At 37.5% G+C, this 10,618-nt stretch overlaps 4 protein-coding genes across 6 annotated transcripts; 2 read left to right on the forward strand and 2 right to left on the reverse strand.

Moving 5' to 3' along the window:
- Positions 1-2,175: 2,175 nt before the first annotated feature.
- LOC128737767 (zinc finger protein 226-like) lies at positions 2,176-3,352 on the forward strand. Of its 2 annotated transcripts, XM_053832473.1 has the most exons (3): positions 2,176-2,391; positions 2,452-2,701; positions 2,772-2,888. In XM_053832473.1, the coding sequence occupies exons 1-3, from the start codon at positions 2,179-2,181 to the stop codon at positions 2,786-2,788; spliced, it is 480 nt and encodes a 159-aa protein (XP_053688448.1). In that variant the 5' UTR covers positions 2,176-2,178; the 3' UTR covers positions 2,789-2,888. The 2 variants fall into 2 exon arrangements, with proteins under 2 accessions (XP_053688448.1, XP_053688447.1); XM_053832472.1 differs by having other exon boundaries at positions 2,452-3,352.
- A 292-nt stretch (positions 3,353-3,644) lies between these two features.
- LOC128735750 (zinc finger protein 33B-like) lies at positions 3,645-4,825 on the reverse strand. Its single transcript, XM_053830238.1, has 3 exons — positions 4,676-4,825; positions 3,845-4,605; positions 3,645-3,783 (listed from the first exon to the last, which is right to left on the reverse strand). Exons 1-3 carry the CDS (start codon positions 4,823-4,825, stop codon positions 3,651-3,653), a joined length of 1,044 nt encoding a protein of 347 aa, XP_053686213.1. The 3' UTR covers positions 3,645-3,650.
- A 604-nt stretch (positions 4,826-5,429) lies between these two features.
- LOC128735751 (zinc finger protein 718-like) lies at positions 5,430-8,020 on the forward strand. Its single transcript, XM_053830239.1, has 3 exons — positions 5,430-5,439; positions 6,888-7,172; positions 7,234-8,020. The coding sequence occupies exons 1-3, from the start codon at positions 5,430-5,432 to the stop codon at positions 7,929-7,931; spliced, it is 993 nt and encodes a 330-aa protein (XP_053686214.1). The 3' UTR covers positions 7,932-8,020.
- LOC128737208 (uncharacterized) lies at positions 7,978-9,076 on the reverse strand. 2 transcript variants are annotated; one of them, XM_053831799.1, is made up of 3 exons: positions 8,691-9,076; positions 8,262-8,634; positions 8,069-8,202 (listed from the first exon to the last, which is right to left on the reverse strand). In XM_053831799.1, exons 1-3 carry the CDS (start codon positions 8,964-8,966, stop codon positions 8,174-8,176), a joined length of 678 nt encoding a protein of 225 aa, XP_053687774.1. In that variant the 5' UTR covers positions 8,967-9,076; the 3' UTR covers positions 8,069-8,173. The 2 variants fall into 2 exon arrangements, with proteins under 2 accessions (XP_053687773.1, XP_053687774.1); XM_053831798.1 differs by having other exon boundaries at positions 7,978-8,634.
- Positions 9,077-10,618: the final 1,542 nt, after the last annotated feature.

Raw genomic sequence — 10,618 nt, forward strand, 5'->3', positions numbered from 1 at the left:
GAGTGTAAGAGGCGAACCGCCCCTATTCTGCATACCGATCGGAGCCGGTTCCGTTTAGAAATTTCTCTCCGTTCAGAATCAATTGTATGCTAAAAAAACACACGTCGATCGGAATCCAGAATATGGTTTCTGATCGGATCGGGATACCGAATCGAGGCGACTGCATTCAACGCTTACTCCACTAACGGATGATGAGTTCGTGTATTTGGAATTGCCGCTGACCAAGGGTAACAACATTAGTAAGAAAATCTTAGTGCTACGACCAAAAAGCATACGCTACTGCACGAAGCTGACAATGTACAAAACCCTTGTAAGACCAGTAGTTTCTTAAGAACATGAAGCTGTGATGAGCTCACGGAAGACACACGCGTCCTTCGAGTCGTTTTCGAGTGGAAGGTGCTACTGACGATATTTGGCGGAATACAAACTGAAAGCGGAGAATAGCGGAGGCGTATGAATCACGAGCTACAGGTACTGATTGGAGAGATTCCTTTCGTACACCTGGCGAAGGTCGGGTGGTGGACCGGGTACATCGTAAAGATGCCGGACGACAATGCGACGAAAACTGCACTCTTCGACATACCCACCGGCACCAGGAATAGTGAGGCTTAACGTGCAAGATGGCTCAAACAGGTCAAAAGCGACTTGTGCCTTCTGAGACGCCTGAAAAATTGGAGACGAGTGACCCAAGATCGTGCTAAATAAAGACGACTGCTTGAAACAGCCCGAGCCACCCCGGCTCTATTCAGAGGTAAATAAATACAAAATTTTATAAACTTTTCAGTTGAATGCACTTGTTTCAACAAAAATTGGTAAAGTGAGAATTTCTTGAAAAGTTCCCATAGCACAGAGAACAGATTAACAGGCTCGAAGGAAGTAATCGATTTTTTGTGTGTAAAATCTGTTGGTGGCGCCCTCCAGAAATAGTTTGCCAAACGCATCAAAAAATATCCACGTACCTTTATCAAAATTTCTTTGTGCTGGAGTTACATAGCAGCGATGGCAGCGACATCAAGATTTAGTTTGCCACTTACTGCTCGAGGGGTGCTCTATTGAAGGATTACTCGTAGATTACATAAAAACCTTTTACACACTTTTTGTCGATTGCCTGGTAGTCTGTTCTCTGTGCCCATAGGACTCACAGCGTTCCTCTAAGCATTTCAGCATTCAACTGGCACGATAAAACCATAAATTAATTATTGCGGGGCACTTTCTGGGCGCTTGGTAATCCGGGACAAGCCATCCAAATCCGCGACAGATCCGCAAAGTTTCGGACGTCTGGTCAGCCTATCTAAAGAAGCTAGTAAAAGAAATGACATGAAACTCATTAGCGGTTCGACGAAACCTATAGTGGACATGAAAATCGATGTAAACTTCTGAAACTTTTGCTTGAAAACATATGGAGTATCGGAGTAAATTAGGTTTAATGCGTACAGGTAGCGTCGAGTGACGTCGAGTTCCAATGTCATTTCTTTAGTCAGCTTCTTTAGACTACTCAGAAAAATAAGTAAACCCAAATTTGCTTACTTTTGATTCAAATCGGACTTTCGTGATGCGGAAAGTTAATTTAGGGTAAAAGCCGTGGTAAAAGCGAATTACCTACTTTTGAGTACCCAGCCTGTTCTATTGTTTTTAACAAAATGTTTAACGTTTTAGTAAAATTTAACCGAACAATGTGCACTTTCAACTTTACCTATTTATTTTTTCGTCATGTTTTACCAAGTGTTTTATACCAGAGACAGACATGCAATTGTACCAGCGTTGTACCTGTACAATATTGTACACACTTAAACGATTCGGTAAAATTTACCGAAATCTAAACAGCTGAACGTTCGGTAAAATTTTTTATTGCACCAAACATTACTAATGATCTGTAAACGTCGATTGGCACCATCGAAATTTTTACCGAACGTTCAGCTGTTTAGATTTCGGTAAAATTTTACCGAATTCGGTGCTTTTTGTTAAGTGTGTATATCTGTCTAGGGTATTACGTAGCGCTGGCTGGTTACTTTTGTGGTAGAGTGTAGAGAGTCTCTCCTTTATAAATCTCTCTATATCGTTGCTGAATGCTGACAGAGTGACAGCTATGATAGGAAAACTGGCAAACAAAACAAATGTAAAACAAAAATAGCGCCGTATTATTTCATATTTGTAATATTCGTATAGACATCCATCGAAATGAGTTCAAACGAAAAATTAAAGGCTTCAATCCCAAGAAATAAAACCGTTTTATTGGAAGATTTGAGTGCTGTGTGTCGAACTTGTTTTATAGAAAAACCAAATCTTGATACTGAACTATACAGGATCGACGAAATTTTTTTAGAAGAAAATCCAAATAATGCACAGGTGCAATCATTTGAAGAAATTCTTTGTTTGTTTGTGGATGATCAGGTATGCAGGTTTACGCAGTTTTATTACTTAGGTATATATTACACAAGACTGGTTTTCTAGATTGGGAAAGACAACTCAAGGATGCCACATAGCATTTGCATGTCTTGTGTTGAAAAAGCACGCGCTGCTTATCAGTTCTTTGAAATGTGCCGTCAAACAGATATTACGTTGAGAGAATTTTTCTTGGATAATGAAGCTAATGCATTAGAAGAGGAAGATAAGAAAACAATTTTCACGACCGAAGCAGGAGAAAAAACAGAGTACTCAATTGAAGTGGTTGTAGTTGAGGATGCAACTGCACAATCCGAAAGTAAGTGTGCCGAAAGTACTGAAAAATCTAGAAAAAGAAATGTATGTGAAATTTGCTGTAAATCATTTAGCCAACCGCAAACGCTAAATCGCCATAAGAAAATTCACACCAAGGATAGCCAACCGGGAAAGTCTTGCGAGTATTGCAAACGAGTTTTCCTTCGTTCGGACGACTTACGCAGACACATACGAACACATACAAATGAACGACCTTATGTTTGTGATATGTGTCCTAAAGCATTTAAACAATCCAACGAACTGAAGGACCATAAAACCTCAGCACATCCAGAAACCGGACCTCGAAAGCAGTTTTCTTGCACGATATGTGGAAAGCAGCTTGGTACTAGAAATGGTTGGTATGTGCATATGAAAGTGCATCGTGGAGAAAAAAATCATAGCTGTTTATTCTGTGAAAAACGATTTGTCACGTCCGGGGAACTTTCGTCGCATTTAAAGCATATTCATACTTTTGAAGTCAACGCAGAAATGCTGCCATGTCGTATTGACGGGTGCGTAAAGAACTTTGTCACTAAATCAGCATTACGTTTACATCAAAGTAAAAAACATAACGTTCCAAAATAGCCAGCCAATTGTACCTTGTAAGTATTAAAAACTTGGTTGCTCATATTTCACCACAGAAATGTTTTTTAAATAAAAGGCATGATTTTCCGGCCGACTCCTAATACAATTATAATACATTCAAAATGATATAGCAAATGTAAATTTGTTTTCCAAAAGAAATATCCTTGGAAAATTTCCAAGAAATTCATTACGTAGAATGTTCTTTCACCAACTATCATTTGCGCTTATAAAATCATCAGCCAGAATCGATATATTACTATGTCCAAAAGCCAAACCGCACTAGTATTTGAACGAATATTTTATTATCTATTTTAAGTAATGGGTTTTGTACTGATAAAATAAGAAAAAGTACTCATCCACTCTCATGTTCAGATTTTTAAGCATTTGTGCATTATCATATGCTCATTCAAGTTTTTCACTCTTTTAAAAGTTTTTTCACATAAGACACACGCGTGCGGTCTCGCATCCGAATGAGTGTTTTCGTGTTCTTTTAGATGAAACCTGCAATTACAAAAAGTGCTGTTATATCGACAATTAGATAAATCACGGCATAAATAAATACTTCATAGCAAACATTTTGCCACATTTCTCGCATTTGAACTTCCGTTGTTCGTGATTCAAGCTGTTATGTTGGGCAAGTCCAGACGAAGTATAGTAGGATTTCCTGCAGATGGTACATTCAAAATTTTTCTCCTCCTTGTGCTTTACTACATCATGATAGCGCAACGAGCTGCGGTCAGTAAAACTTTGTAAGCAAATTTCACAGTGATATTGCTTGATTTTCAAATGAACTGATCGAATATGTTTTCGAAGTGTAGTATCATGAGTAAACGATTTGGAACAATATTCGCAGGTAAAGCGTTTAACGGCCGAATGTGTAGGCATGTGCTTGCTTAATTGTGACACAAGTTTGCCACAAATTGGGCAGATTTTTCCCTTATTGGTTTTAGTTTTTTTCGAACATTCAAATATTTTTATATCACTTTGACTTTCATCAATTGATTGTAATTCTACGTTGTCTTCAATTTCGCAGACGTGAAATTTATTTGCACTATCTGTATTCTCACTTGTGTCACAAAATCCTTCTTCCTGATCTTGAATGCAATTTTGCTGCGGAACAAAATGCTGTTTCTCTTGAAAAATTGTTGAGCCTGCAGGACAGTCCTTTTGCATGTTTTTTTCGTTTGCCTCAAATCGCTGTTCTATGATTTGCTGCAACACTTCGTAAGACCGTTTACAACGAGCCTCGAGTTCCGCAAAGTCCAGAACACATTTTAGACATTGTTGACAAATTTTGTTGGGGAGACCGTCTTTCTCATCAACCTGTATAGTGCAGAATTTATGGTGATATAAAATGATATTGGTCAATGGTCATTCATTAGTACATACTAACCTTTGAAACAAAGAAGTCCGATGCGCCGATCAAACTTTCGTTAATCCCATTGTTTAGTATTTGGATACAGTTATTCTCTAGCAGGCAAAAGCGGCAAATATTTTCAAAGTTTTCCATTAAGTGATTATAGTCGTATTTGACTAAAGTCATTTCAAAGATGTAAATGTATGACTGTAATTAACAATCACTTAAAAGGTTTGATTTGAAAAATTATATATTATGTTTTCAAACGTAAACAAACAAAACACATATATTTGACGTAGAGAGCCTTAGAGAGTCGCCATCTTAAACAACCAGGGGCTTGCAATGGCTGCCATGTTTTTGTTGCCAACATCTCAGCACATCTCGACAAGGTTGGCAGCAAATTTACCTGTCAGACGGGCGCTTTTCCTGTCGTTAAGTCGACTGTCAAACACCATTCGTTTATAGTTACTATATATATAGTTCGGCGGATAGAAAACCAGGCGAATTGGCATCCCTGATTTATGAAATTAAATTTGAAATTATGGTGAAATGTGCAAGTTTTTACGAAAAATAATCACTGGCAGGTGTTGAAAATGGCTAGTTCTATGAAAATAAAGTGTGTTTTTTTAACATTACTCCTGCATTTTTGATTTTGAAAAGCTTTTGGCTCCGCTTTTGACGTTTATTTGGCTCCCGATTTTCTATCCGCCGAACTATATATATAGTAACTATACATTCGTTAAGATAGGGATAGGATAGCACCCCGCTGGAAACAACTAATCTAGCAACAATGCAGTTGCGTATGTCAATGTTGCCGCACGCGCAGATTTTTCTGAGATCAACAGACATTTGGAATATATTCGCGTTGACGAACGTAAGCTGCTGCCACCTCCAAAAGTTTACTGTAGGGGTGAAGCGGAATAGAGCTTACTGACAGTTCAATTAGCGAGCACGAAATACGCGTGTATATACATGATGTTTACCTCATTTTGGGGAGCAGCTGATGCTGGAGGAACAAACCGAAAAATAGCGATTACTAGTTGTGTTTCTCTGTTTGCCACACTGCAGAGCACATATTTCGGTCAAATTTTCCATCCTGTTCCAAATTTAAGCACATATTTTGAAAATTTGCTGGTATTTTTGCCGGCGGAAGACGAAATTTATTCTGTACCTTGGTGCCAAAGGAATGCATCTCTTTTGCTTACTGTTGCTGTTTGCCTCATTTTCAATCACCAATACACACAACTGGAAAGCTCTATAGGGATTTTTTAAAGAGCGCAAGAGATCGAAACATTTTTGCAGATTTTCACCCACACGTACATACGGGCATTTCTATGAGTGTGCAAGAGATCGTTTAATGCCGTCAACGCGAATAACTTTTATAAAATCTAGATATGTAATTCCTTTTCATGATAATTTTACCACAGTTGATGGTCGTACCGTAAATAGTAATATTGCTGTTGTCTGTTATTGCTAATTCTTTTGAGAACCAGTGATTTAAATTAAAGATTTTGAGTTTCACGATGCTACATATAATAATAACATACTCAAGGAACGTTTCTTTAAAGCTTTTATTACGAATAATTCATAAATAGCTGCTAAAAATTTAGAAAAAGCTCAAAAAATATTCTCGGTTTGAGATGGCGTCTCCCCATCTTTAACAGGCTCTCTAGTCGTTACTCTTTTGAAGGCTCTCTAATCGCTGTTTTGACAAGTCTCCTGTTCGATTTAGAGTGACTAATTATTATCATTCCAATTTTGACATTGTCGCCACTCTGTATATAGTCACTCTAGTTCGATTGGACTTACTTTTGACAACAAACTGATTCTGTTCGATTGAAATTTTCGGTTTAAGTATTGTCAATTGCAAGGAAAATTGTACCATCCAAAGTGCGATATCGCTCATAAAAGTGCTATTTTGCATTAAATCGTTTCGGTATCTTCGGCGCACTGTTTCGTTATCTTCCAAGCAATAAGTGCGCCGAAGATACCGAAACGATTTAATGCAAAACAGCACTTTTATGAGCGATATCGCACTTTGGATGGTACAATTTTCCTTGCAAATGACAATAGATATATATATAGTCACAGTAGTCTGTATATAGTCACTCTAGGTTTAAGATGACGACTCTCTAAGGCTCTCTAGTAAAGATGTAAACAAACCACTGATAGACGTCAAAGAAGTGAGGTTATTATGTTCGCCCGAGCAAAACCTTATTCAAATTTTTGTTTATTAAAAAAATTGAAGTTGTTAAAATGGATCGCCAACGAATGCTAGAAAGTTTTGATCAATTGTGTCGCTTTTGTTTGTCAGAAAACAACTGTATACAAATTTTTTCTAATGAAGGTAATATTAATGATCAGCTTAATAAATCGCTAGATATTTTGCTGGCGAAAATAGACGAAAACGACGGATTCCCAAACAAGATTTGCAAGGCTTGTATAGATTGTATCGAGAGCTTTGTAGACTTTGAGACAACTTGTGCAAGGTCCTACCAGCTATTAATTTCGGCAATAGAACAACAATCGGGAGGTGGTATATGGAAATAATGTTTAATTTTTTTCGTTGATAACCATTTACAGTATAATTTCAGATGAACAAGTTGAAAATTCTGTCGAGGAAACAAATATCGAATGTTTTGATGATGTAGAACAGACAGCGTTAATCGAAGATCTGATTCTCGATAATCAGAATTTAAAGGAGATGGTGAATGGTGAGGTGATGGAGAAGATGGTCAATGATAACAAAAAGGAAATCCACAATACGGACCCGGACACAGCATGTGATCAAAATCAAATGCTAACTGCTGCTACAGAAATACAGCCGTGCGGATTTGTAATACGTGGTAGCCGAAAAATTCCTCTAATAGAATGCGTATACTGTAGAAATGTCTATCGAGGAAAAAATACCCTCAAGAAACATCTCCGTATTCATTTAAATATAAAAGATTATCGTTGTGAACAGTGTCAGCGTACCTTCACTGACCGGAGTTCGTTGCGAATACATGAAGGGCGCCATGCAGGTAAATCCTTTGACTGTTCTTTCTGTGCAAAATCGTATTTCAGTAAAAATGAACTGCGACAGCATTTGACGATGCAGCATCTAGAAAGGCGCTATACCTGTGATGTATGTGAACGAAAATTTCCGTCCAGAACTATTTTGAATGACCACAAACGCGTACATCTCCCAGACCGGCCGTTTGTTTGTAAACAATGTGGAGCTGGATTTAAAAGGAACCGCAATCTGATTAGGCACACACAGTCACATCAAAAGTCTGAATGTTTATTATAGAATGTGATATAAATAAAACAAAGAATATGCACTATATTTTCTTTGTAACATTTTGTATTACTAGTAGCAATTAAATTGTTAGAATATCTCAGAAGTTTTTAAAACAATACTTTCTCTACCATATTGGTTTTCCTTGAATTAACTCGGTTTTCAAACCTTTTACGCAGTTTCCAATTTGAAGCCAAACATTACTTGTCTGAATTTCTGGTCTCTCGGGGGCGCCACTTTCTAGATCTAAACATTCACGTGACTGTTTCGCAATACCTAGGTCCTTCAGTTGATCATTGAAAACTTCCATTTCTTTACAACAGTGTAATCGTGTATTATTACCTGTTTGATTAGAAAGGTTTATCACGTATTGCTTGCAATTCACTGGCAATTTGTACTCATTTATTAATTGCCAATTCTCATGTTCCTCGGAAAGCAGTTGCGCAGAACTGTCTGAATTTAAGCCCATGAGCAAGAATGTATTAGTAGGACCGGTTACTTTTGGTTTATCGTGTAGTTCTTCAGCAACAGTTATTTTCATTGCAACTTGCTTCAATATTGTCTCCATCGAATGTCGATGGTACTGAGGGTAATGATGTTTGTTAACTTCCGGGACATTGATTAGAAATGCTTCTTTTGCCGTAAATACTGTGGATCCAAATAAAATCATGAATTGTAAACCTGCTTTGCTTTTCTGCACAGCCTCCGACAGTTGCTAGAATAAATATCATATCATTATTGAATATATCTAGCTCGAGTATTTATACCAACTTTGAATAGTAGCTCTATTGTTTCGGCTGCCTCCTGCACGGTAGCTCGTTGTTTTGTTAGTCTATAATTGCTCCATTCGGTAAGCTGATCGGATTCTCTTGTATGGCCGGAAATTTTTCGAACAATTGATTTAAACACATTGTAACAGAATGGAATTTGACTGCGCTGAAAAAGTAAGACCTCAAGCACTGTTTGAACCATTCGGGAGCATGTTTCGTCAGTGTTAACTTGTATGTTTAATGCTATTTCTAAAATAGGCACTGAATCGTATTTCATTGCGGATTGAGCAGTTAATTAGTCAAAATAGTAAGTTATTTCCTAAATAGACTAAAAACACGAAAAACGGTTGAATTTGAATGTAGAGTTTATCCTTTGGCGTTGTTGTTGTTTGGGTTGTTTGTTGGAGTGAAGCAGAGATGCCATATTTTTCTCTAAAATTCAACTACTCGAAATGCAAATAGAAAGACCAAAAACCGAATAAAAAAATCTGCACATATTGTTACTAAATCTGGAAAAAATACAACTAATTTGAAAAAATCGAAAAAATGAATGATTTTATTTATTAAAAACTGCAAGTAATGTTTTCTGTTAGCGACTTGCTATAACAAATTTGCACATCTGGCATCTATGTGTGGAGTCAGATTTGCAAAGTTGCCAGATTGTGTTTAAGAAATCAAAACAAGAATCAAAAGCCCTTTTTTATTAGAGCATCGCCACGGGACGGTCCTCAAATTTGAGGCTTAAATGTCGACCAACATTAGAAAAGGGCGAATAGGCCAAGCGTCAAACAGACCGAGTGTGTTTTTTTTCTGGAACAGCAGAGGAAAATGAACTCTCACGCACTCGGTTTGACGCCTCGATTCTACATTCCGATCGGGCCCGTTCCGATCAGAAAAGTCCCGACAAGCGTCCCGATCAACGTGTGTTAATAAATATTGCAGATTGCAAGAAAAATTCTCACATTGCGGTTATCTTGACAGCTGAACCAAACCATCAAAAGATAATCACATGATTTATTATAGTAATTAAGTATTTGAAAACTTACGAAAACAATTATTTTCCACCACAAACACGTTACAAAACTGATGTTTTGTCGAACCACAAACCAGAAAACGTAAATTTTAATTTTGCGGTTGTCTCGCGGTTATCTCCTGATCGCGTTACCACCGCCGCAGCAAGAGGATTTATTATAACCGCCGCAATAGCATACGTTGTATTCTGTTCGAAGCGCAATTTCTGATCGGATCCGACTCCGATCGGTATTGAGATTGCTGACAGCTACCGTACGCACACTATGCCGCGTATACGTACACGCAATTTGTTGTTGCTGCTGTTGGTTTTTCCATGACGTTTTTCAAACTGGGGGAAAACAAACCACCAATACAACCACAAATTAGCAAGCTCTATGTACCTATACACACTTAAAAAAAGCACCGAATTCGGTAAAATTTTACCGATTAATTTGATTTGTACAGTCACCGAGGCGAGCAGAGTCACCAGGGTGACTGAGAATTGCAAACTGTTCTCTCACCTAAAAAATTTAGGTGAGGAGACTGTGAGAATAAGACCCAAAATTTAGGTTTTATCACAGTTTTATAGTTTGCAATTCTACAAAATAACAGTTTTGTAGCATGGTTTTGATGAAAAACAATTGATTTAGTAAATTAAATCATGTATTGTCAATTGCAAGGAAAATTGTACCATCCAAAGTGCGATATCGCTCATAAAAGTGCTATTTTGCATTAAATCGTTTCGGTATCTTCGGCGCACTTTTTCGTTATCTTCCAAGCAATAAGTGCGCCGAAGATACCGAAACGATTTAATGCAAAATAGCACTTTTATGAGCGATATTGCACTTTGGATGGTACAATTTTCCTTGCAATTGACAATATTAAATTACTGAAATCTGTTCTGCGGTGATTTTTTGG

Source organism: Sabethes cyaneus, chromosome 2 (assembly GCF_943734655.1).
Source record: "Sabethes cyaneus chromosome 2, idSabCyanKW18_F2, whole genome shotgun sequence".
In the NCBI taxonomy this organism is placed as follows: Eukaryota; Metazoa; Arthropoda; class Insecta; order Diptera; family Culicidae; genus Sabethes; species Sabethes cyaneus.

Excerpts from the sequence above, each read along its gene's own strand:
- LOC128735751 (XM_053830239.1), top strand. Across the intron at positions 7,173-7,233 it reads AATAGAACAACAATCGGGAG|ATGAACAAGTTGAAAATTCT; the intron begins GTGGTATATGGA and ends GTATAATTTCAG.
- LOC128737767 (XM_053832472.1), top strand. The coding sequence starts at position 2,179 with ATGAGTTCAAACGAAAAATTAAAGGCTTCAATCCCAAGAAATAAAACC. Across the intron at positions 2,392-2,451 it reads GTTTGTTTGTGGATGATCAG|ATTGGGAAAGACAACTCAAG; the intron begins GTATGCAGGTTT and ends CTGGTTTTCTAG.
- LOC128735750 (XM_053830238.1), bottom strand. The coding sequence starts at position 4,825 with ATGACTTTAGTCAAATACGACTATAATCACTTAATGGAAAACTTTGAA. Across the intron at positions 4,606-4,675 it reads CGGACTTCTTTGTTTCAAAG|GTTGATGAGAAAGACGGTCT; the intron begins GTTAGTATGTAC and ends TGCACTATACAG. Across the intron at positions 3,784-3,844 it reads GGCAAAATGTTTGCTATGAA|GTTTCATCTAAAAGAACACG; the intron begins GTATTTATTTAT and ends TTGTAATTGCAG.
- LOC128737208 (XM_053831798.1), bottom strand. The coding sequence starts at position 8,966 with ATGAAATACGATTCAGTGCCTATTTTAGAAATAGCATTAAACATACAA. Across the intron at positions 8,635-8,690 it reads CAATAGAGCTACTATTCAAA|CAACTGTCGGAGGCTGTGCA; the intron begins GTTGGTATAAAT and ends TATTTATTCTAG.